At 37.9% G+C, this 26,083-nt stretch overlaps 1 protein-coding gene across 1 annotated transcript in view; it reads left to right on the top strand.

Annotated features, from left to right (window-relative positions):
• The first annotated feature begins 487 nt into the window (after positions 1-487).
• UST (uronyl 2-sulfotransferase) overlaps positions 488-26,083 on the top strand; it is a 400,212-nt gene continuing 374,616 nt past the window's right edge. Inside the window, exon 1 of the mRNA XM_069069738.1 lies at positions 488-776. Within this exon, the coding sequence (XP_068925839.1) occupies positions 527-776 (250 nt within the window). The 5' untranslated portion in view covers positions 488-526. The remainder of the gene's footprint in view (positions 777-26,083) is intronic.

The following is a 26,083-nucleotide window of genomic DNA, read 5'->3' as shown; positions in this document are numbered from 1 at the left end:
GAGGGAGATGGTGTCCGCCTCCTGTTCTTCCCTGCCGTTCTTCAGAGGAGCCTGAACGGGGACAAAACACGCTGAACTCGACACAAAGCAGGGGGGCACACGCTGGCGCTGGCTGTAGAGGCGAGCCCTGGGGGCTGGGGCTGGGGATAGGAGCGAGCGGGCCAGGAAACAGAGCGCCTGGCCCAGAGAAGCCGGTCAGGAACTCCGCGCCCAGGACGGAGCGGAGGAGCCTCGGAAGGAAGGCAGCAGCGCCCCGGAGCCTGAGTGTGCAGGGACACTCTTGGCAGGGAAGGAGGCGGCGGCGGCGGCGGCGGCGGCAGCGATGGAGAGGAAAGTCTCCTGAGTAGCACCAGCAAACTTCAGCGGTGCCCGAGCTTCCCTGGCCTCTTCCCTTCGGTGCTTCCCTCCCTGCGCGCCTTGTAGTCTTTCCCCATGTGCAGCCTCCCGGCCGAAGCTCTCCTCTTCGCAGGCGGATGGGTGACCCTTTCCTGGCAAGGGCAGGCTGTTTGAGGCGGCGGAACAGGCGATGAAGAAGAAACAGCAGCAGCAGCACCACAGCAGCACCGACCCCTGGACCCATGTGACCCCCCTGGGGGGAGCCCCTCCGGGGCCAGGCAGCTGGAAACGCCCCGGCTCCTTGCTGCCTTTCTTGCGCTTCTCCCTCCGGGATTACGGTTTCTGCATGGCCACCCTTTTCGTCTTCTGCCTGGGATCCCTCTTCTATCAGCTCAATGGGGGACCCCCTCGCTTCCTGCTCGACCTGCGGCAGTACTTGGGTAAGAACGGGGAGGGGGGCGCTCGATTGAGAAAGTTAGAAAGGGGAAGGAAGGGGACTGTGAATGGGGTGCAACAGGGATGACTCCCTGCTTCGCCTAACTCCTACACCCCTCCCCCTAAAGCCCGCCAGGTGTGAAAGCCAAAGAGCATCAGTATGCCATAGCAACCGACCGTGGGACTTCCTCTTTTGCAGCTGTCCGCACTGAGGGTGAGAAGGGTGGCGGTGATTTGGGTTGACTCTGCCGGGTAGAAGGGAGGGAGTAGTGAACTGCGAACCCTTCCCCACCCACAAATTGGAGCGCAGGCTATGTGTTCGTGGCCAGGTTGTGCAGGAGGAAGAGGGTGGATTCCGCCTTCACATTGTTTGGGTCTAGAGTCAGAAAGTGCGTGTGTGTGTGTTTGTGCGTGTGTGTGTTTGTAGCCCACTCTCCTATGTCTAGTTTGCGCGTTCTCCGCATTTCAGCCTCACTGCCGACCCTCCCTCCCCACCCCGCCCCCAGCCACCCCCCCCCCCCCAAGCCGGGCTGTGTGAATGCAGTTTACATGTTGGATTCCAGTTCATCTGTGGTTGCAATTTGCTGCCGCCGGGTCTTGCTCTCGCACGATCTGGACATCCTTCTTCCTATCAGCTAATTTGACAGGCTAAAACTGGCAACGCCTGGGGGTGCATTTTTATTTTACTTCATTTTATTGTTTTTCGGGCTTCCAGAGGACGTAGCCTCCGGCCAATAGAGCGTGTGTCTCTCTCGTCCGTTGCAGCTTTGACTATGTTTTGTCCTGGATCATTTTCACTATGTCACAAGGCAGAATCTTTTGGTTGTTTTAAGAGACGCCTTGGTCCGTGAGAGGAAAGGTTTATGAAAAAGGAAAAGAGCTTTTTTTTTTTTTTTAATAGTGTGTTTGCCCTCCCAGCTTCCTCCCACAGGCTCAGCCTCCCACGCTGCGCCTTTGCCCAGGTCCTGCCTTCTCTTGTCAGTTTTTCGGGGACAGTTCAGTTCTCCATTGGAACTCAGTTCTTCCTCTGGACGGGTGCAAGGGAGGAATGTGAGTCTTCAGCAAAGTATGTGGTCAGAGGAGGTCGGGCTGAGGGGAGGAGGAAGCTGTGAGAGCTCTAGCTTCTTGTAAACTCAAGAGAATGATAAATCCGAGCAACGCAAGACAGTCAGTATCATGACTGATGATCGGAAGAAACATAAAGGGAAAGTCTAAGCAAAAATCTGACCTGAAATAAGCAAAAATGTCCTAGCTGACTTAACTTCCTTGGTTACTCTCTACTCCCCGTTTCCACTTCCTTCTACATTCATTCTGAGTAAAAGCCACACTTACTGAGCAGAGTCCTGTTTGGGTGGGGAAACAAAATAGCCAGCAGGAAATTAGGTACATCATTTCACTAACCATTGTAGCCCATTATTAAATATAATGAAAGAGAAATGTTGAGTGTCTTGCTTATGGAAATTCATCTTGTAAAAAGTTGTTTTTCTTTATGTAAGAACATCATGATAATGAGGTGTCTTCAAAATGTTTAGGGCAGGTTAAATGACAGCTGTAGAACTAGGATTCCATAATACAATCTTGATTAACAACCCCATAAAAGTATGGAGAAACTAGGAGTGTTACCTCTGACCAGAGGTAAATATCAGTTAATTTTGAATTTTTCACTTCTAGTTTTGAAAAGCTTTGGGGACTGCTGTTGGTGCCTATACAGTCATAGTCTCCTTATCAACAATCAAAGCTAAGCTTGATAAAATGCTGAAGTGCTCTTGAACCTTAAAGATCTTTCTCCCAAGGATTTGGTAAATGATGTAAAAGGGTGGCAATTTAAAGAAAAGAAAAGCTCTGTTAAAGAGAATGCTGGGTGAAGGAAGAGCACAGGACTTTGAGTCAATGGACTCATTCCAGTCCTGTCTCTGCCATCATGAAGTAGTTATGCAGCATAGTCAAATTATTTAACTTCTTTGGGCCACAGTGTCTTCACCTGTTAAATGAAGAGTTGGCACCAACTTCTAGGGACTCTTTTATGTCTCAGATTTCATTATTTTGACTCAAGATCAAGAACCTTTGCAGCTGCAGAGATCCTTTTACAACAAAAAGAATATCTACTTATGGGAATAAAGCAAAGTCGGTTTATGCATGAAATGCTGACAGTCATTTTATGGCAACAATATCTTTCTTTTTAAAGTTTTATTTTTAATTTATTGAATAACTCAAGCATTTCCATAACAAAGATGATTGTACGTGAAACTGCAAATCTACTATGCACAACTTGCTATTCCATTCAAATATACAGCAAAATTATCATGTAAAATTTTTAACAGTATCTTTCAATATATGATTGAAGGAATTAAATCTGAAACTGGGATGGTTAGTAAAAACTAGTTGGTTGGGAGTAGTTAGGAACAACTGAGTTGGGCAAAGTGAATTGGCAACAACTCAAAGGGCTAGGAGTCCTGAAAGGTTGACTATAGTGCAGATTGGTGTTGTCATTTACTAATTTATAATTAAGATTCCAATATAGGTGGGCTTGGAGGTTAGAACAAACAAAAAAAAATGATACTGACAGGATCACAAACAATATATCTTAAGCCAAATTTGTTCAGCATTATTGTAAATATGACAACACACAATAAAATGATTGTAGGGAACTGTGGACTTGTGGTTTTCAAGAGTTTCAAAAATATATCCTTAATAATATTAAGGTCCAAAATGATTACAGAATGACCTTTTAAGCTATGGTTTCTCCATTCTATCATTTCAGAATCTGAGTTATTTTTTTTTCCATAAAACCAAAATTTTTGGTTGGCAAACATTGTCTCAGTTTCTCCAGTTGAACTGTTTCTAGGCAGGTACCTTTATTGTAAGCTGGGGCACAATTTTTTTTTTTTTATGAAATGATGTTTCCAAGGGATTTATTAGTAATACCTTATAGTATTATAGTAAGAGTATTACCAATGCTACTGTTACTTATAATAATGTTTTTATTGATGCCTGTTGTCTTTGTGTTTCATTTATTTCTTAATATATTATTACTCTTTCCTTAACCAGCCAGACTTCCCTTGCAACAAAGATTTTAAAAAGGAAGAAGATAATTCAACAAAGCCAACCAATACACAGACCATATCTGATACCACGTTCAATGTTTTAAACTCAGCGTCCGCCAGCTCTTCACTGAAGAGATGGTGCATGGTCAACAGTTGTCTTTAGGACAAAACCTGGTCGTCTAATAATGTTTCTAGGAGTGAATACTGGTTGAACTCTGATTCTCTGATCCTTTCCATCACCCTTCTTCATCTTTGAGATGTCTCCCTCTATTTACTAAAGTTATCTGAATCCCTTGACAATTTTTCTTTGGCATTTTCTCATTAGAGAGAGGAGAAAAGCATACTTTAAGGAAAGTTTCATGCATATTCAAGAAAAGCAGAAAAAAAGGAAGGAAAGAGGAGAGGGAGCTAATTTATAAGACTATGCCCACATTTATATGTGTGATCGTGCGTAAATAGTCTACTCTCTCTGAACTTTGTTTTGTTTGTTTTAATCTGTAAAAGAGGGATAGTCATGCCCTACCTCCCTGGAGAAACAAATGGAATAATAGAGTAAAGGTATGGTGAAATATATAAAGGTGTATGTAAAGATCAAATAAGATAATGTGTGTATCTTTTCTTTGAATAGAAGTATATTATTTTTATTATCATTTCAGGCATCAGGTTTGGGACTTCAGAATGTTTGGTCCAAGGGAAGAAGGATTAGGTTCCTCCTCATTGCAGGTGCCCCACAGGTGAGGAAAGGCACTGAAAAACAAAGATGACAGTTCTATGCCTTTCTCTCCTATCTTCCCCATTCCTCCACTAGGGCAGGGAAGGGAGGGAAAGCTAGAGAGAGAATGGGTACAAGCCACTAGGTGATGGAGGATAAAAAAGGAGGGAGAAAAGTAAGGATCGACAAGTTTCTTTCCCTCTACCCCAGTCAGTAGCTGTCTAGACAAGGTCTTTTTTTTTTTTTTAATATATTTTTCTTAAAGAAGTTTTTGCTGGGGGCAGCTAGGTGACACAGTGAATAGAGCACTGGAGTCAGGAGGACCTGAGTTCAAATCCAGCCTCAGACACTTAACACACAAACTAGCCATGTGACCTTGGGCAAGTCACTTAACACCAATTGCCCTACCTTCCCCCCTCCAAAAAAAAAAAAAAGACGTTTTGTTGGCAGCATTTGCTGTTTCAAAGTAGAAAAAAACTTGGGGAGAACATACAGAGAATGTTCTTTTTGACAGTCTTTCCCAAATAGGAGAGGGAAGGCACATATACGAAGTATACAGTAAATGTAACATGTAGAAAGGCTTTAAACATATTGATAAGAAACCACAAATGAGGTTTCCTCCAGAATTAAGTTGATGATGTTACAGTCTTTTTGCCGCTAGCTTCATTATGCATGATCTACAAAAATGTAAAAATCTTTGTGTAAGATTCATTATATTGAAATAAATATAGTTAGCCAGATGGCTTACTACTGATTTTAGATGACTGGCATGCTTTAACTATCATCATGCTTTAGATGCCTAATTTGCCTTTCTGTAAATTAAATTTGTTTTCCTGAATGGAGTTGATGTTCAAAATTACATATTTTCTTTTTAATTCCTTATGTGAACTATTTAAAACTCCCATTAAACTCACAACATTACCATATTTCTGTTCAAATAAAAAATCTGACTTAATTATTACTATGGCAGTCACAATGTTGAGTCACACAAATTACATTAAAAAAAAACACATCTTGAATGGTATCATTAAATTGGCAAGATTGGAACACCCAAATTTTGATTAATTAAAGGAGAATGCACAAATATAGATTTCAGCCTTTGTTAGAAAACAATATGTCCATATCTCTAAATTCATATTCTTAGATCATAGACCTTTAGAATTGTGAGCAACCTTCAACAGTATCTAGTAACCACCTCCACCCCACCCCCTACCAAACATACTTTTAGGTCACCATTTTACAACTGAGGAAATGGATCCAGAGAGTAGGCATAATCTTTGAAGACCACACAGCTAATCTGTTATTCTCCAGTTTCTTTTCACTACACCCATACTTGGTTTTTTTTAATGGTTTATTAACTTCTGATTTACATCATTCGTTTCCACCAGATTTTGAGTTACAAATTTTCTCCTTGTATTTCCCCTACCCACCGCCCCAAAATAGCAGTCCCACAGGATATCCCCTCCTCCAATCTGCTCTCTCCCATATTTTCTCCCATACCCCTTTCAACTTTTCCAGTGGATCTCTATGCCTCAGTGCCTGTATATCTTATTTCCCAATTACATGTAAGATGGTATTAATAATAGTATACACACACACACACACACACACATATATATATATATATATATATATATATGTATTTGAATATTTGATTTTAAAACTTTCAATTCCAGATTCTTTCCCTTCCTTCCTTGTCACCCACCCTTACTGGGAAGATAAGCAGTTCAGTATAGGTTGTACATGTGTGCACACTTGTTTTTAATGGAGTGATTTGGAGACAGAAGAATAATCTAAGTAATAAAGGCAAAAAGAGGTGAAATTATGCAAAGGAATTTTTTAATGTTATAAAAAGAAAATTTGTTGTGTTTTAAATATAGTGGTATTGGAAATGGATACAGTAGAATTACATTCAAGCAAGGTCAGAGAGTGAAATGCAATTTCAGGGGGCTTCCAAGAAGAAAAGAAATACTAGTTTGAATGGTGAAAACCACTAGACTTGAAAAATGTTTGCTATAATATTCATTGGTTGGAGTATAAGGTTCTCTTTGTAAAGGTATCTTTAAAAGGTGTTGATAAATTTAATTTACAATTTAATACAATTGATTTGTAATTAAATTCATAAGTTAATATAACTGTATTAATACATTTAATTTAAAGTGAATCATCTGGATACTACCCCTCTTCTTGGGCCTTGATCTTTGCCATCAGTCCAGATTTAAAACACTGGGGAGTTTGTTTCAGAGATGATAAAATGGAAACAATATTTTTTGTGTCCTAAAAGAAATAGCATCTTTTGTTTCCCCTGTAGAAGCTGAATTATTAGCAACAGTAGCTTGCCCTCCAGCTGTGTTCATGTCAATGATGTATAATTGAAAAAGAAACACTGGTGTGGAGGAATGAGAGATATGATAAATGAGTTTATAGTAGGGGAAATCTCTTAGATAGGTTTCTTTGTAATTCTTGTTCTTTATTATATATCAGAATTGGCCATGAGGAATTCTGTTTTACTTAGGCCTATTTTTCATTATACAAACTCAACTCAAGCACCAGTGATATCCCAGATATCCAGTAAGCCTTAAGTATGTCAGAAATGAAAATAATAATAGATTGAAAACCTTTCTAGTATTAGTGCTCAAAATATCCATTGTACACATAAGAATTCTGTAGAAATTCATAAAGTACCACGGAAGTGGTATGTTTTATTGACTATCTTTGGAGCACTGGAAAAGGGAGCATCTTATTGTTCTGATCGTTTTGTATTGGCTCTCTCTAATTCCCCAGTCAGGTATTCTTTCTGTAACTTCTTTTATTCTTCTTTGACCCTCAATCCCTCTTCCCCCCTTTTTCTCCTTTCCTAGGTAGTAAGTCATAAACATGCATTTTAAAATAATAGTAACTAATTGATGGGAGGGATCTCTCCAAAAGAATGACCATGGCTTGTATTTGAATCCTAGTTTACTTGGCATGTTTAAAACACAGATTGTTGGATCTGTGCATTTAGGTCAGACATGGCAATTTATGATTTGTTTCTCTTTTCCTCATTCCTTGTAAATTGGGAGGGGTGATAAAGTATCTTACCTATTTTATAGAAGTCTTAAAATTACAGAATTAATGCCTGCTGGGTATGAGGACAACCAATGCTTAAAGACAGGTGATAGGATCATAGAGCCAGATATGACCTCAGGGGTCATTTGGTCCAGCTCTCTCATTATTACAAATGAGAGTCACTAAGATTAAATGATTTGCCCAAAGTTACATAGGCAGTAAGCATCAGAGTTAGAATTTGAACTGGGGTCCTCTGATTTGGCAGCTAGGTGGTAACAGTGGATAGAGTGCCAGGCTTTGAGTCAGAAAAACTCCTCTTCCTGACTTCAAATCTGGCCACAGATACTTACCAACTGTGTGACCCTGGGCAAGCCACTTAACCCTGTTTGCCTCAGTTTTCTCATTTGTAAAACAAGCTGTAGAAGGAAATGGTAACTCACTCCAGTATCTTTGCCAAGAAAACCCCAAATTGGATCACAAAGTCAGATATGACTAAAAAAAACTTAACAATAAAACCTTTGATTCTAGAGCCAGTGCTCTTTCAACTATACCATTCTGCCTCCAGAACTGTTAATGTGCAAATATAATGCCTTCAGATTCACTAACTAGAATGGAGTAGATGAGCACAGTAGGAAAAAAATATATGTAAGGCCCTTTATGGTTGAGAACATAGAGAAACAGAGGGTTTCATACGATTAAAATTCCTGCATGATTCATTTGAAGTTTTTGATCAAATATACTATTTCTGTAGATTTCACTTTGCAACATTATGTTCAGAAGAACTGGAACAATAAGTGATTGTTACTATTACAATTACATGTTATTCAGAGAGGATGCATTAATATGGTTCCTGAAATGAACTGATTTTCAGTAGGCTGAGTATTTGAGTACACACAGATATAGCAAGTAGAAGCTCCATAGGAAGTAGGAAAAAAAAAAAGTCAGGAGGATGCCAGCTAGTTCATACAGCCTGATGTGCCCTCAGTTTGAATTTTCCTGTCTGTAAAATGAGGGAGTGGGACCAGATGGCCTTGATTCCCGTCTAACTATAAATCTCTGATCCTGTGAATGATTTGTAACAGTACATTCATCAAAATGGAGAGATATATATATTTAGTACACCTTCATTTCAAGAAAAGTTGCTGTTGTTGCTGCTGCTGCTGTTGTTTTTCAATTGTATCTGGCTCTTTGTGACCCCATTTAGGGCTTTTTTGGGGAAAGATACTAGAGTGCTTTGCCAGTTCCTTCTTCAGCTCATGTTACAGATGAGAAAACTGAGGCAAACAGGGTTGCCTGGGGTCACACAACTATTAAGTATCTGAGGCTAGATTTAAATTCAGGGAGATGAGCCTTCCTGACTCCAGGCCTAGCACTTCATCCACTGTGCCACCCAGCTGCCTTCGAGAAAAATGGGAGGTTGAAATAAATGATGTCTAAGGACCCTTTCAGCTCTAATTTTCTAAGAGAGCCCATCTACTTCCCCAGCTACAACTCTTTCCTTTATGCTGATTACTGAAAACATTATCTTTTGTTTTCTGCCTCAATTCCAGCAGTGCTTTGGACTTCCCATGTCTCATTTTTGCCTTGTGTCATAGCTATTTGTGTCCATATTTTATTGCCCTTATTAGATTGTAAAACCTCAAGGGCAAGGAAATAATTTTTCTCCTATAGCACCCAATGCTCTGTCTTTCCGATGATGGGTACTCAGTTAACATTTGTTGAACAAATTAATTTCCTGACACAATTTTTATCTGTCCTGCAAAATCATATTCTGTGTGAAGAACTCATTAGCTGTATGAATAAAGAAGGAAGTAAGAAACTTCTCCATAAAGAATCAAGCGAGGTTATACCATAACTGGTACAGCTTTGATTTGCCTTGCTCTCCTCTCCTCTAACCCAGACCACAGATTTTTCCCCTTACGTTGCACTGATCCATCCAGTGTCAAGCATCAACACACATTCTATGTTGAGTCATCTTTCATTTATGTGAATGTTTGTCGTGGTGCAAGGTTTAAAGGTTCCCCACTTTGGGGGAGTTTAGACCTAAATTTCCATAGCCCTTCCTGTAATTTGTAATGCCAAAACTCCTTCTAAACCTCAAGTTGTTAATTTCCCATTTCCTATTTCCTGTCATTCCTCTTAACCCTGACCTTGAGAGTAACCAGTTTAGGATGGAGAAGTATAACAGTTTATTTCTCAGCCTTGTCCAGTGCCTCATTCAGGCAGTGATTTGTGTCAGATTAAATCAAATTTCAAATGTGGCCTTAAGCTTCTTAGGAAAATGAGAGTGTAGCATTTAATGATTCCAAAGGGGATACAGAATAACTAGATTTTTATCATAGGATACGGGAATGGAATGCCATTAAAAGTAGGTCTTAATTCACCAGTATTTAAACTTGCTCTGAGAAAGTTACTGAATTAATCTTACTTCGTGACTTTAAATCATAAATATACTTATTATTACCACTGCTACAAGTTACTAGGTGGTATAGTATGTAGAGTGCTAGACTTGGCATTAGAAAGAACTGAGTTAGAATCCTGCCTTTGATATTTACTAGGCTATAAAAATTACTAAACCTCTGCCTGCATCAGTTTCCTCATCTTTTTTTTTTTTTTTTGCTTTTTGGAGGTCAGTTGGGGTTAAGTAACTTGCCCAAGGTCACACAGCTATTTTTTTTGTATGTGGGTGTTAAGTGTCTGAGGCCAGAACCGAACTCGGGTCCTCTTGACTTCCGGGGCTGGCCGCCCCAGTTTCCTCATCTTTAAAATGGGGATAATGACAGCACCTACCTTCCAGTGTTATTGAAGGGATAAAATGAGATAATATATGTAAAGACTTTCCAAACCTTAAAACACTCTAAAATTTTAACTGTCACTTTGATGAAGTAATTATAAGTTTATTAACCATGTTAAATGAATGCTTTATTCAGCCTATGGCTAGAGTATTGGGCTAGATATAAAAGGATGAAATTCAGTGGAGATACAGCTGCATTTGAAAAAATTAACTTCACAAACACAAACTAAGAAAATCATAGAAAGCAGTTTGCTTAAAAGGGATCTGAAGTGGATTGTAAACCCAGCATGAGTGATGACAGATAAATGGGCTACATTAAGAAAGGAAAAGCTTTTAGGAATATAAAGGTCAGTCATAGTATAGTAGATTTGGTGATGGGAGATATCTCTGAGGTCATCTAATATAATCTATTCATTTTACAGTTCAGGAAACTGAGGCAAAGAGGGTTGTTGATTGCTTGTGACTATATAGTTAGGAAGTAACAGAGGCAAAATTTGAATCTAAACCCTCTGGTTCCAAGTTTCACATTCTTTCTACTCTACTATTGAGTCTACCCTGTTCAGACCACATTTGGAATTTTGTGTTTGGTTCTGATAAGTTAGAGAATGTCTAGAGGAAGGCAACCAGGAGAACAAAGGGCTGTGAGTCCAAGTGATATGAAACCTACAAAGAGAAATCTACAGAAACAGTCTATTAGATGAAGAACTAAAAAAGTGAATTTTGTACGATTTAAATTATAGAAATATATTGGTTGAAAAATTGAGGGTATTTAGCCTAGAGAAAAGTCAGGGCAAGGGGATTTTATAACTGTCTTTAAGTATTTGAAGGACAGAGCAGAACCAGGAGCAATGTGTAGAAACCACAAAGAAGCACATTTCAAACTTATATCAAGAAAAACTTCCTAATAAATGAAGTAGCTCCAAGAGGTGGTAGTTTTCCCCAATGGGCAGCCTAATCACCACTTGTCAGATGCTATAATAAAGATTCCTTTTGGGTATGGATTAGATGGTTGCTGAGGCCATGTGCAACTCTCAGATTCTGTGCTATGAATATTTAAAATTTAAATACATTGTTTCTGCACATAGATGATTATGCGTACCACAATTTGCCATTATGAAGATGATATCATTCATATGATAATTGTTTTTGGTTTTCAATCCTGAAGTGTATAAATGCTTTCCTTAAGGGTCTCAACCAGTAGATCAAAACTGAGTCCAAATAAAGAGTGCTCCTCCTGTAAGATCATCAAGATTTGAGGTTAGCCACAATGGGTATATGTCTATATGTGTAAGAAAGGCAGACTTTTGTTCTGGGACCTAGCTTCATATTTTAATGCCAAAAAGGATCTTGTAACCAAGGTCACACTCAACACGGCAATCTCCCACACAGTGTATGTGTGTGTCTGTGGGGGGGGGGATATTTAGCAGAGTTCCCTAAAATGGGGTTGGAACAAAGTAATCTCAGGAGTTTAGCTGGTGTTACTAGGAATTTTCTATCTGCAAAGTCAGATAGCTGTCAGGGATCATAGAACTTGAATCAGCATACCACAATCAAGAACAGAAAGCAAAAAAAACTTAATCTGAGTCTGGGAAATCCTGTTGATTCCCCTAGCTGGGTGCTGTGACTCATAGCTATGCCTATTCACTTTAAAAACTGCTCTTGGTAGGTCCATAGAGAAGTTTGTTAGTCATTGTTCTTCAGGAGATTGGAGCAGAGAACAGGTGATGGATCTTAAGAGTTGAAACCCAACCTCAAAGAGATGATGACACTAGCAGAGACACTCAACAGAGGAGACAGGATTAATACACAGAAACAATGACCAATGGTGAAGAGAAGTGAGGCAAAGGTTAGTAGAACCATAATGCCTGAGAGCAGTGTGATTACATTATCAGAGGATCCTACCAACTCTACAGGGTCGGAAGTAGGATTTGCTCCAAAACACACACTCCCTAACCACCAGTATTCATGATGTGTGCCCTTTCATGCATGTTCCCTGGTCATACAAGATTACTTTTTCTCAACTAGTAACATAGCAACACATGGGAGAGTGTAAGCCATTTGTGCATTGGGGAAAGGCTATTTTCTCAGTATACAATTTGTATGCTGTTTGATTAAAATGTGTTTTTGTTTTGAATTAATGTGTTATCAATGGGGACTTGTGAGCTATGGTCTTGAGTGGGTGCTTTGAACCCGAGTTAGCTTCTCCAGGGGTTGAAGTATGAGGGAATGATACTGTAGATACTACAGTGAAACATGAAACAAATATTTATGCCTTATTGATTAGTGCAAAGAGCACAGTTCAGATCTTAGCTGTGCTGCTTGCTAGTATGTGAACTTGGGCCAGTTGATCACCAAGCATTTCTTCAGCACCTACTGTGTGCCAGACATTGTGCTAACCATTGGAGATACGAAGAAAGGCAGGAGACAAGTGCCTCCTCTCAAGGAGCTCACAACCAAGAGGAGATAACATGAAAACAACCATGTGTAAATCAAGATATATACAAGATAAATTGGAGATAATTAAAAGATAAAAGGCATGGGGGGGGGTGGCTAGGTGGCACAGCAAGTGGAGCACTGGCCCTGAAGTCAGGAGTACCTGAGTTCAAATTTGGCCTCAGACACTTAAAACTTACCAGCCGTGTGACCTTGGGCAAGTCACTTAACCCCAATTGCCCTCCAAAAAGAAAAATGAGAGAGAGAAAAGGCACTAGAATGAAGAGAGATTGGGAAAGGCTTCCTGTAGTGGCTGGGATTTTGGCTAAAACTTGAAGGAAACTAGGAAATCCAAGAGGAGGATATGAGAATGAAGAGTGTTACAGGCATGGCAGTTAGTGAAGATACCTGGAATCAGGAGCTGGAATGTCTTGTTTCTGGAACAACAAGGAAGTCAGTGTTATTGGATTGTTGAGTAGGTTAGGGATGTAAAATATAAGATGACTGGAAAGGTTGTTAGGGAATGGCTGTGAAAGTCTTTGAATGCCAAATATAGGATTTTATATTTGATCCTAGAGGTGATAGGGAGCTAGCAAAGTTTATTGACTAGATGTGAGCTGGTCAGATTTGCTTTTTAGGAAAATTAATTTGATAGCTTTTTTATCTATAAAGTGAAGGTAATAATACATTAAGAACTTCACAGTTTTGTCATGACTGTCAAAAGAGATAATGTATTGTTTAGAGATTATGTACTCTTCCTTATGACATATATATTATTAAGGAGTTCTTTGTACATTCACAGTAGTTTCCTAGTTCTTATGAGGGAGATCTCTTGTCAGGTATTCATTATTTGACTATTTTAAGCAGTGGTACAAAATTTTTTAAAAATCCGTTTCTTTTACATCTTTTAATTAGTTATTCACTTCTAATAGACCTCTCTTTCTTCAACTAGAAGATGCAATGACAATTACTGCCCACGTGGAATCCCTCAATTTCCCATGTGGGTCTTAGAAATACATTTCAATTTTGTTTTTTATTCATTTAAAATTATTTCCATTCATTTCCTAATAATCAACACAAGCAGGTCATGGTCAATAACTTTGACAATGCTACAGAAACTTTCCTTCCTATCTAGGATATGTGCTCTAGGAAGACAGATATCTTATTCTCATCTTACTAAAATTGAGGTGAGTTTTAGATTGAAAGGCCATCTCTAAGGGCACCCCTGTAACCTCAGGACCTGGGTTCAGAGGTTTTTCCCTTCTCAAAGCTACACTGGTATTTGAACCCCACTTCCCACCCTCATTGGAACTCACTTGCTGCACACTTACAGTTCTTAAATCATTTTAGTCATCCCATCATGCCCACCCACAACAAAAAGAAATGTTTATTCTACTCTGCATCTTCCCATCTGTGAGAAGTTCCTGCTTACAGTACTAGAAGCCTTGCTTGGTAAGATATACTTGACAAAAGTAATTGGTATTTTGCTTATAAAGCAAATTCTTCTCTGGAGAGATTTTTTTTAATGACTGTAAAAACTGGTGAAATTGACTCATCTTATTGGAAGCAAATATGCATGTTAAAGAAAATAGACGCATGATAGTAGACCTAATTCAACTTTATGGAACTTGTGTCAGAAACATACATCTCACTTTTTGGCAGGAAAAGTATATAAAGTCACGTATAGCATTTATTTACCCAGAGAGGAAGCCATTATGACCACTTAAAACAGTAGAAGAGACCATTGTTGAGGAGCCAATAAAATGCTGAGTTTAGAGGTAAGTGAAATGATTAACTACAGTGCTTGGGCACTCTCACATCCCTGGATCTGCCAGATTGGCCGGATAACAGAGGTATAGTCACCCTTTTTCTGATTCCAATGATGAGTTTCTGCTCAGAACAGCTGTCCAAAGGGAGAAGAATCTTGACATCACCATTATACTAGTTTATATAATTTTTGCTTAATACTTATCATTCCTGAAAATGTTCTGTGTACTTTGTAGAGAGATTAGCAGAAGTATTTCTCTAATGAATGATACTAAATCCATTTAAAAGATTAATAAGAAAGAGAAGGATTTGAAGAAGTAAAAGAAAGACCAAAGCATAGTAAAAATGACACTATGATATTTTAATTTTCTCATCTAATGTCCTTTCAAACTCAAACTACTATTTCCCCTGTGTAGCAGCAAGCACCCCAAGCATCCTCAGGGTTTGCCGCCACCACAGGTTCTTGGATCTACTTTGATAAAGGAAAGCAACTCAAAATGGGTTAACAAGCTTACTTTAATGAGTCAGACATATATCGTTTACCTTGTTCTGGGGAAAAAGGTCAGCACCCCGAACCTCAAAGTATACAGGCAGAATTACCAAGACAGAAACAGATCAAGTAGACAGATTTCCAAACTGTCCAACCATTACATCCATAACAAATCAGCATCTGGGTTTTTCAAAGCCAGGGGACTCTCAACAACGGCTTCCCAGAATTCAGATCAAATCACAGAACACTTCTCAAAGTGAGTCCCAAAACAAAGCTACACATCAGGGCTTATATAGCCTTCTCCTGGCTCAGAGAATGTAACAACCTTATTGACTCACTGGCCAATCAAGAAGTATCTACTGAAAAACAAGCCTCCCTCCCCAGGCTTCAGGTGCATTTTAGCCTAGGGGCAGGGAAGATCTTCCAAATTTGCATTCCCATTACACCCTGTTGAACCATCTTCTAGGGTCTTAAGAAAGCTGAAATTTTAATAGTTAAATTCTTTGCTAGGGCAGCTAGGTTGTGCAAGTGGATGGAGCACTGGGCTTGGAATCAGGAAGACTCATCTTCCTAAGTTCAAATCTGGCCTCAGACAGTTACTAGCTGTGTGACCTTGGCCAAGTCAGTCAACCCTGTTTGCCTCAGTTTTCTCATCTGTTAAATGAACTGGAGAAGGAAATGGTAAATCACTCTAGTCTCTTTGCCAAGAAAACCCCAAATGGAGTTATTAAGGGTGATGAACATCATTATCATCTTTGACTTGTGAAGTTAAATGAATTTTTTTTAAACAATTTAACTACTTTAAAAGCTTTGTTTCACATCTACTAAATATGGGAATAGAGAGTGGACCCAGGAAATAATCTCTTTCAGTGTAGGCTGTCCCCTTCTTTGCAATTTACAGTCTTAGAGAGGAATCTAGAGCACTGAAAAGTGATGCAACTCACCGAGTATCACACAGATAGTATGTGTCAGAAGCAGGAAATGAGCCTACTACGTATTCTTGGCTCCAGGGTTGATCCACTATTCTATTTCAGAAAGGTAGGCTCTGTTTTCTACTGATGATGTCTAAATACATTTTGGATCATTACATAGTGCAAAGAATATGTTTCTGTTGATGGCTAGAGTTTTAGTGTATACAGCATGTGTTTAGGTATGTAGTTAGGTGTTTCCTAGCTTGGCAGAAAGTCTATGTTGGCTGAAAACTACTTCTGGATGCAGGGTAGGCTAGCTGGCTTCAAGTTTCATTTATATTGTGGCAGAATAGGATATCTTGCCAGATATATGTACAGATTGGTTTCTCCCTGTTATTTCTGGCTTCCTGATCAGACCGATTGGTTACTTTAACATATTTTCATAACTTATGTTTCTCACTCTCATAAAGCATACTGCTCACAATTTTGTTCCAGGAAGAATTAAAGGAATATTGAAATATATGTTTTCTTATTGCTTTCATATTCCTACCTTTCTTCTTAGTCTCTTCTATCTTCTTTTTTTTTTCTGGATTTCCCTGTTTGAGCTACCTCTTGCTGTCACTGAATTTGTAAAGGGGAGTTTCTTAATTCCAGTGCACTTTAATTTGTGTGACACATTGTTTATTAAAACCTGTGTAGGAATATGTTGTGGATTGAATTCTTTTTGCCTACTGAAACATTTTAGTTTGGGAGATACTTAATCTTCATTTATGACTGAGCTTTAATTTCCAGTGACTTTCTTCAAAATAGCTTCGGTACGTCCATTATGGGTAAAGTGATAAACACATCCTTAAATGCATGAGGTCTCCTGCAGAAATCTTGTTAGTTACCGTCTAATTTATTTGTATAGTTTGGATTTTGGTATATCCATAAAAAGAGAAGCACTTTTGATAGGATGTTTGGCATATTCTTGATGTCTAACAGTATCATATGATCACAGATTTAGAGCTCATAAGACATCTAGAGGACATCCAGTCCAAGGTACTCTACAAAACTTAAAATGCTATATCAATGTATGTTATTATTGTTGTTGTTACTGTGACAATTATTAATGAAGATATTGAAGCCAGAGGTGTGAAGTATCTGGCTGAAGGTCCTAAAGGTAGTAAGCAATAGAATTAAATTTGAGGGGCGGCTGGGTGAAGCAGTGAATAGAGCATTGGCCCTGGAATCAGTAGGACCTGAGTTCAGATATGGCCCCAGACACTTAACACTAACCATGTGAGCTTGAGCAAGTCACTTAACCTCGATTGCCCTGCCTTCCCCCTCCCCCAAAAAAAAGGCAAAAAAAAAATTACATTTGAACCTAAGTTCTCCAAGTCCAAATCCAGTACTCTTTCTACCAAACCAAAGCATGTTAATTCAGTAGAATTCCTTGACCACCATTTTGAAATGTAAATGACTTGGATGTCTGAATTTGAGCTCACAAATTTTGACTTTGTTAGTAAGAATTTGACCCCATTTAAAAGTCACTTAAAAACAGCAAAAACTTAGCAAATAAAAAAGTATCACAATGTTAGTTTTAATAAGGAAAATAAGTGACCTCTCTTTTTTTTTGCTTTTTTTTTTTAGAGGGGCGAGGGCAGGGTAATTGGGGTTAAGTGACTTGTGTCTGAGGCTGGATTTGAATTCAGGTCCTCCTGACTCCAGGGCTGATGCTCTATTCACTGTGCCACCTAGCTATGCAAGTGACCTCTCTTAATAGCCATCCTCCAATTCATTCCTACTGCCATCACTGTAGTTCAGAACCACATTACTTCTTGCTGCTACTTTTGCCATTTCCTTCTAACTTATCTCCCTGCTTATCTTCCCCTCCAAATCCTTCTGCACACTACAATAAGACTAATTTACATAAAGCACATCTTATGTTGCTCAAAAATCATAAACAATCCCTCATTTTCTGCTGATGTATAAACTCCTTAAGCAAGTAGTCAAGGCACTTAGTGCTCTCTTTGCCTCAATCTAACTTTTTAATCTCCGACTTCTGTATTACTCATCACTCTATATGGAAGCCAAAGTGTTTTTTTTTTTACAATCCTTCCCCTCATTTCCACCTGTTTTCTAATCACACTTTTAATGTCTTAAATATCACTTCCCACCTTCGTGAAGTCTTCTGTTATCTCCCCACGAAAAAAATACTTTCTCCTTCTTTAGAACTTTCTTAGTAATTTTTTTTTCTCATACCTAGTTTAGGTCATGAAACTTGCATTACATTTGCTCGTGTCGGGTTCTTATGTTATCTTCCAGACTGTAAGCTCCCTAAGGGGCAGGGCCTACCTCTTATTTAGCTTTGGTCTCCTATGGTGCTCGCCACAGAGTCCTATACAAATTTAATTATGAGTGTTTGTGGAATGAATGAATGAATCTATAATAAAAATGTACCAGCTGAAACACTCAATTGGTTTTTGAGATGTACAATTTTTTCAAGCAATAACAATATTCCTCTACTATATTTCCAGACAGTTAAAAAAATCTTTCGCTAGCTAATTCTGATAGATAATTAATTACCAAGTGTAAATAAAATTTAGACTACTAGATAATCTTTTTTCTATATAGACAATGGATGATTCATTAGCATGTTAAAAATACCCAGTATACCACTCACATTTATTAAGCCAAACAATTTAAAAAATTCATTTCCAAATGACTTAGATGGGATTCTCAAGTGGTTTTTGCCTGTGGAAAAAAAGATCCTTATATGTAGCTACTTAATTTTCTAAGTTTAATTATTTCAAATGTTTTAAGACCCTCTTATGAGCATCTGAAATCCCTATCATATGGGATAGAGAATTGAACTTGGAGTCATGAAGACCTGAATTCAGATCCTCCCATGGATACCTACTATAATTGTATCCCCATGGGCAAGTCATATAACATCTGTTTTGGTTTCTTCATATGTAAAATGTGAGTACTAACAGTGCCTGCCTCACAGAATTTTTCTGAAGATCAAATAAGATAGCATAGGTGAAATATTTTGAGAATCTTACCATACTATATAAATGCTAGCTATTGTTATTTAAGATTGGGAAAATTTTCAGGATTACCATTAATAAGTTTGTAAAGTCACTAACATGTTAGTCTAATTACTTAGCTTCTGTTTCTGGGAGACTGAGCCCAGAGTAAATCAAGCTTCTTATTTTGGGATTATTATTTCATTTAAATATGTACTTGAAGTTAGTAAGGTACTAAGAAAAGCTTATTTAACCCAGGAGATTACAATCACTTAAACCAAACAAGAGAATTCTGAAAAGTCTTCCTAATTCTGCTTATATGCATATTGTAGGGCTAGAAGGGACCTTGGAGTCTCAATCCCCATATCTAACAGTTGAAGAAACAGAGAACAAGTGACTTGCCCAAGATCACACTCCTGTTTTATGGTCCAGGCTGGACTAGAACCCAGTTTTCCTGACTCCTGGTCTAGAGCTCTGTCCATGTCAGTATACTCTATCTCATTCTTTCTTCTTTCTAATTCCATTCAGATACCCATGTCTCCCTAACATAATAAAACATTTAAAAAAATTTGGGGGGGAGTGTAAGACAATTGGGGTTAAGTGACTTGCTGGAGGTCACACAGCTAGTAAGTGTCAAGTGTCTGAGGTCAAATTTGAACTCAGGACCTCCTGACTCCAAGACTGGATCTCTATTCATTGCCCCATTAGGAAAAATTTTAAAGAGGTATTTTGGAATCCTTTGCCTGACAGTAGTGTCCTTCCACATCCCGCTTAAGGCAGAGCTGGACATTTTGTATGGTTTTTGCACTGTCAGAATAGTTAGTTCTTATGGCTTGATTGCCAATACAGATAATATATAGCTTGTTCTTTCTTTTATCATTCTCTTTTTTTGCATTCTCACTCTCCCAATTTATTCATTATTTATTTATTTATATAATTTGATATTGTTTATTTATTTATATAATTTATTAACAATTTATTAACTCACCCAAACAATTTATTCTGATGTATAACAAAAGGATGCCATACTTTAACAATCTATATTTTTATGTGGAAACCAAAATGATTAAGAAAAAATAAGGTATTTTCCTAGTATTGTCATAGCTGTTAAAATCAAAGGAAGTATTTCATTTCACCTTTTCTCATAAACCTGGCCTTGCTGATGCAAATCCACATCCTAGTATTTGTATGTGGGGAATTGAGGGAACACTCTTAAGCTTGCCTTTGTTCTGAATAGTCATTGTTGGCATGTGTATTTAATTTTTATGCCTAGATCTAGAAGAGAAAATGATTCCCTTTAGTGCAGAGGTTCTTAATCTGGGGTCCATGAACTTAAAAACTTTTTTTTGATAACTTTATTTTAATATGATTGGTTTAATTTGTTATCTATTTTGTAATATTTAATTTTCATTTGTAATTTATTTATAGTATTTTATTTTATGCGTTTAAAAACATTATTCTGACAAGTGGTTCATAGGCTCCACCATACTGCCAAAAGTCAATCAGTCAGTAAACATTTATCAAGTACTTACTATGTGCCAGACATTGTGTTAAATGTTGGGGATAGAAATACAAATAAAAACAAAGACAGTCCCTGCCTTCAAGAAGCTGACAGTCAAGTGAAGGAAGACAACGTATAAAAGAAAGCTGAAAAGGAGTTGGAGGAGAAGGTACATAGTGCAGGAACATGGTAGAGAGTCCTAGAGAAGTCCAAAAGCAGTTTAGCTGGTAAGAAAGGGGGAGAAAAACTATGCCGAGCCCCTTCTTTGCAATTGGAACCCATGGCCCTATCCTCCAGTAAAGAAAGTTTGAGAATTCTTATTTTGTAAGAATATTTTTAAAAAGTCAACCAGAATTTAGTTAATTGCTCCAGAGAGAAAAAGGAAATTGGGTTGATTCTAGCTAGAGTGGTATACTGTATTTATCAAATGTACCACAGCAAATAGTTTCATTTTTTTAGAATCCTAGAATTTAAAAGTTTGTAGAGACTTTAGAAATAACCTAGTACTAACTCTTTATTTAACAAATAAGGAAACTGAGGAAAAGACAAACTAAGTGATTTAACTGGGTAAGGACAATGAGGACCAGAATTCAATGTCCTATGACTACTTAGTACCTAATGCAGTAGTTTCCTAATTTGTAAAATCATGGCTATAGAGACATTGGAGATATATCCTCCAAGGATTCTTAACATGTTTTGTGTGTAATGGGCCCTTTTGTCAGTCCAGTGAAATGAATTAACTTCTTAGAAAAATGTTTACATAAAAGAAAATATATAGTATTACAAAGGAAACCAATGACATTGGGATATATATATACATTTTGATTCATGATTCCCACATTAAGAATCCTAGATAACCTCATCTTACAAATAAGGTAACAGACCCAGAGAGCACAAGTGGCCTCCCAAAATAACTTAGGTATGACATAGCAGGACTAGGTTTTGAACACAGGTTTATTGTCTCTAAATCGATTATTTTTCCCTTGAATTGTATTTTCTCCTATGAAAAGATTGAATTAAATAATTTTTCCTCTAGTTTCAAAATATTGTCAGTTACTATCGCCTAGTTTGTGTGCATCAAGTTTATGTGCGTTAGGTAGGCAGAGACGAATAACTGAGGACTATCAAATACATGGCTCCATATGAGGACTGATTGACTTTTCTCCCAAGTGAAGCTTCTTCTTGGGCGTGAAAGCCCAGGAGTTTGGTGGTTAACTCTGCCAGGTATAAGTACCAAGTTTATTGACCTAGATTTTTGCTGCCACTGAGATTATATGACTTTCTGTAAATAGTACAGAAGCTTCTCATTTAATGAAAAATTTTGCATTGTATTTTAAACTCTGATAATTGATAAAGTGGGGAATTTACTTGTTTTAAATGCTCTAATGAAAGACTTGAATTTAAGGAATTTTTAGGGCCGAAAATAAAAGGTATTGAACATTGGTTCCTGCTGGAGCATGTGATACTAAAAACTTGTTTATAAATACCCAGATGAGGAAAAAAAAGGGTGGAAATGAACAAGATTTCAAGGATGAAATCAGGTGATCTATTTGTTCATTCAAGATTTTTTCAAATGTCTTCTGTTTCATAAATGAAAGGATAAAAAATGAAACAATAATGCAATTATGTGACCACAGATTTAGAACTAGAAGGGACAGAAGGGTCAGCTAGGATTTTACAGATAAGGAAACTGAGGCCCAGAGACATGAGATGACTTTCCCAAATCACACAGGTAATAAGTAGCATATATAGACTTTGAAAATCAGTGCAGCATTTTTTTTCTGCTGTGTAACTGTCTCCCGGCATTCAAGGACCTTACATTTTATGGGATTTTTAAAGAATCATTTTAGACTTATTAGAAGGATGGACATAACAGGATACTTAAGAGAGATCTTAAGGTTGATAAAGTGATACAAAGTTCTGAATTTGTCACAAAATATGTCCTACTCAGCTAACTTGAGCAATCATGAGTCATGAGTAGTTTGTGGCTAGAATAAAATCTGCCAACAGACTTTCTGCTGATGAAATGGTCAACATCAGTTCTTTCCTAGCAGCCTTACTACCTTGGTAAGGACATTAAAGTCCTTGCTTTGTAGAAATAGTCTTCAAGAGCCCAGGGTCACTTCCTGCTTGGCTTCCATGGAATTCCTTCCATGAGGGAAGAGTTGTGATCTCTATCTTAGCAAAGGATGTACTGATGCTATTGAAATCACAGACCCATGAAACATTGAAATAGGAACACATTCTGCATGTCTACAATGGGGGATCATTGGGACAGGCCAACTTTGTTGGAGTCATTAGACTGTGAGCTCCCTGAGAGCAGGGGCTATCTTTTGTCTTTCTTTGTATCTGCAGCTTTTTGAAACTGCCTGGTATGTAGTAGGCACTTAATAAATATTTATTTATTATTTTTGAGCCTCCTAAAAAGCAAAGACAAGTAGTTAAAAATGGATTTTAGACAAATTATATTGAGGAATTAAAATTCTTTCCATGTCTTTTCATCTTACTTAATTTATTGTTATTTAAATGTTCCTCTTTTTCTCTTGGAATAGAAATGCATAAGTATTAAGTGCCTGATTTATTTTTCAAGTAAAAATGAGTTAGTGGGCTACGAAAATAGCAAAGAACACATTTCCCTAACTGTACAGGAAAAGGAATATTCAGCCTTATCCCCTTGGGTAATACTATGATGGAATCTATTTTTATTTATTCTTTTTTGGTAATACACATATTCTTTTCCTCTTTAAAACCTTAGGAAGTAGAAAGTTGAAGTTGTGTACTTATAATAACAGCCAAGTTTTTCAGTCTAGTTCCTGGGGTCAAAGAATCTGGCTCAGGGAACTCTTCTCAGGGTAAAATGGTGGTGTCTCCAGCAAACTTAGATGTTGGTATTTGTGTTTATGGGGATGGTGAGTGGGGAAAGCAGAGTTCACCAGCTATTTTGATAGGCAAGTTATACATATAAATCATGTACATACAGATACCTCCTTTATTTTACCTTTGCTAGTTAGGCGAGAGTGGCGAATGGACTCCTGATATTCCTACCCTTATAAACTCTCTTAATCTCTGCTGGGGGCATTCTATCTCCCTGTTGGTCCTTGTTTTAAACCTCTGATTAAGAAGACGGCAGAGGTTGAATGCTTTCAGTCAACAAGGCTGATCAAACTCATTCTCCCTCTTCAATTCAATATAGCATTTTCTGCATAATTGTCACCTCATCCTTTATTCATAGATTAGAGTAAGTCATCTCCCTGAAATAAACTCCTTCATTTGTGTTCTAAACCAATCCCCATTCATTTCCGACTCCTGAGGGACCATGCTTCCATACTTTCTTCTCCTTCTCTGTCTCTCTCACTTCTTTCCTCAGATAAACAGTATTTTTCTTTTGGGGGGTGGGCAGGAATAATCTTAATTTAACTCTTCTGTGTCCCTTTAGCTAATGTTTAAAAAAAAAAACAACTCAAATGAGTGATCCCTCACCTCAATATCTGCTTTCCTCTTAATTCCTTAGGAAGATGGCTTTCCTGACCTTCCCCTCCTATTCTTACTAAAACAAAATTCTCAAGTTACCAAGAATGTATTAATTTCGTTTTCAGCTCTTACTCTCCTTGGTCTTTGACATTTGACATCGTACACTATCACCACCACTCTCCCTTCCTTGAAACTTTTCCCTTGTTTTCTATGACCCTCTATCATCATAGCTCTCTTCATACTATCTCTGTGTCTATCTTCACTTATTGAGTATTGAGTGTTTAATTTTTTGACCCCAGCCATACTCAAAGGCTGTCAGCCAAATTGAAGGAGTCATTGTTTATATTGCTAGAAGAATTGCTTCCATGGGTGAAACTAGGGGTCTTTGAAATATTGAAATCTAATTGTCTAGCCCTTCCTTTATTCTCTTACTACTCCAATATAGGGCTTCTTATACCTTCACCACTCAATTATTGTAGAAATCTTTAATCTGACCTCCCTACTACCAGTGATTTCCTACACTGACAAGAATCTTCCTAAAACATTGTACTTTTCATGGAACTCCCATGCTTACAGTATTGCAGTGCCTTTTTACCAATGAGAGGATCATGTAGAAATCATTGACATGGAAGCCAAGGCTCTTTACAATGCTTTCAGCTTCATTCTTTTCAAAGGATCATAGATTTAAAAGTAGAAGGGAACTTGGAGGTCATCGAGTCTAATATACTTATTTTAGAGGAAAAAACCAAGGTCAAGGGAGGTTAAGGAATTTGCTCAGGGTCACAACTCTAGTCTGTGTCTAAGGTGGTATTTGAATTCAGGTGTTCCTTACTCCATGTTCAGTGCCTTCTCCACCACACTACACTTTCCTCACTATCTATATGAGCTCAACTACAAAATGAATATTCAACTCCATTCAAGCCAGTACTCTTACTGTACTTGGTCCATTACTCATTCATGCCTCTCTACCTTTTCTTATGCTGTTTTCTCACCTCCGTTCTTGGTTTATCTAGATCCTACCCACTCATAATAGCTAGATCTTCAAGGTTTGCAAAGTACTTTAGATGCTATTTTATTCGATTCCCACAACAATCCTCTGAAGTAGATGCTATTATTATTTCCATTTTACAAATGAGGAAACTGAGGTAAACAGAAATTTAATGACTCACTCTCAGTCACATAGCTAATAAGTGTCTGGGGTAGGATTCACACTCAGGTCTTCCTGTTTCCAGGTCCAACATTCTGTTTAGCATTGTTCAAGTCCTATCTCTTTCAGATATGCCTTTCTTGACCATTCTGGCCCAAGTTGTACTTCTTCCTCTGAACTTTTTTTAAAGCATGTTTCAAGGGGAAACAATGAATTTATTATTATTATTATTTTGCTTTTTTATTTTTGGAGGGGGAAAGGCAGGGCAATTGAAGTTAAGTGACTTGCCCAAGGTCACACGGCTAGTTTTGTATTAAGTGTCTGAGGTCAGATTTGAACTCGGGTCCTCCTGAGTCCAGGGCCGATGCTCTATTCACTGCACCACCTAGCCGCCCCCTTCTGAACTTCAACATTTCTCAGCAGTACTATTCATCTGGCACATACTCCCAACAGATTACTATTTACCTATCCCATATGTATAAACCTTGCCTCCTCAACTAGATTCTCCAAAACAAGGAATTGAATCTTAGCTCTCCTTTTGTAGTATCACAGCACCTAGCACAATGTTTGCCAATCTCAGTGAATAAAAACTTGAAAAGAAAACACATTTAATTGATTTAATATTCCATGAATGAGTGAAAGTGAAAATTAGTTTATATAGTCTATCAAATGAGGTAGCATATTTAAAATATTTTGCAAACCTTAAAGCATTGTTTAAATGCTATCAAAAATTTCCATTTTCGACCTTTGATAGAATGTCAATTCAGTGTGTTGTTTTTATCTAAAGTCTTAGGATCGAAAGTTATAGGTAATGGTAGGTGAACATTTTTCATTTAATGAGAATGGGAAATCTAAAAGAGCCTTAGTTATATAACGATTAATAAGTGTCAGTCCATTATTTTTGCACATTTGAAATAATATAGATGCTTTGTACATTTGGTCCTGGGAAGAAATCAATTTTTTGAAAATTAGAAAAATTCCAT

The sequence above is a fragment of the Petaurus breviceps genome, unplaced genomic scaffold, assembly GCF_028583685.1.
Source record: "Petaurus breviceps papuanus isolate PSGF00001 unplaced genomic scaffold, PetGlider_PUasm1.0 90784, whole genome shotgun sequence".
Taxonomy (NCBI): Eukaryota; Metazoa; Chordata; class Mammalia; order Diprotodontia; family Petauridae; genus Petaurus; species Petaurus breviceps.
Note: the sequence above shows the minus strand (reverse complement) of the source record. Positions and strands in the feature narration are given on the sequence as shown.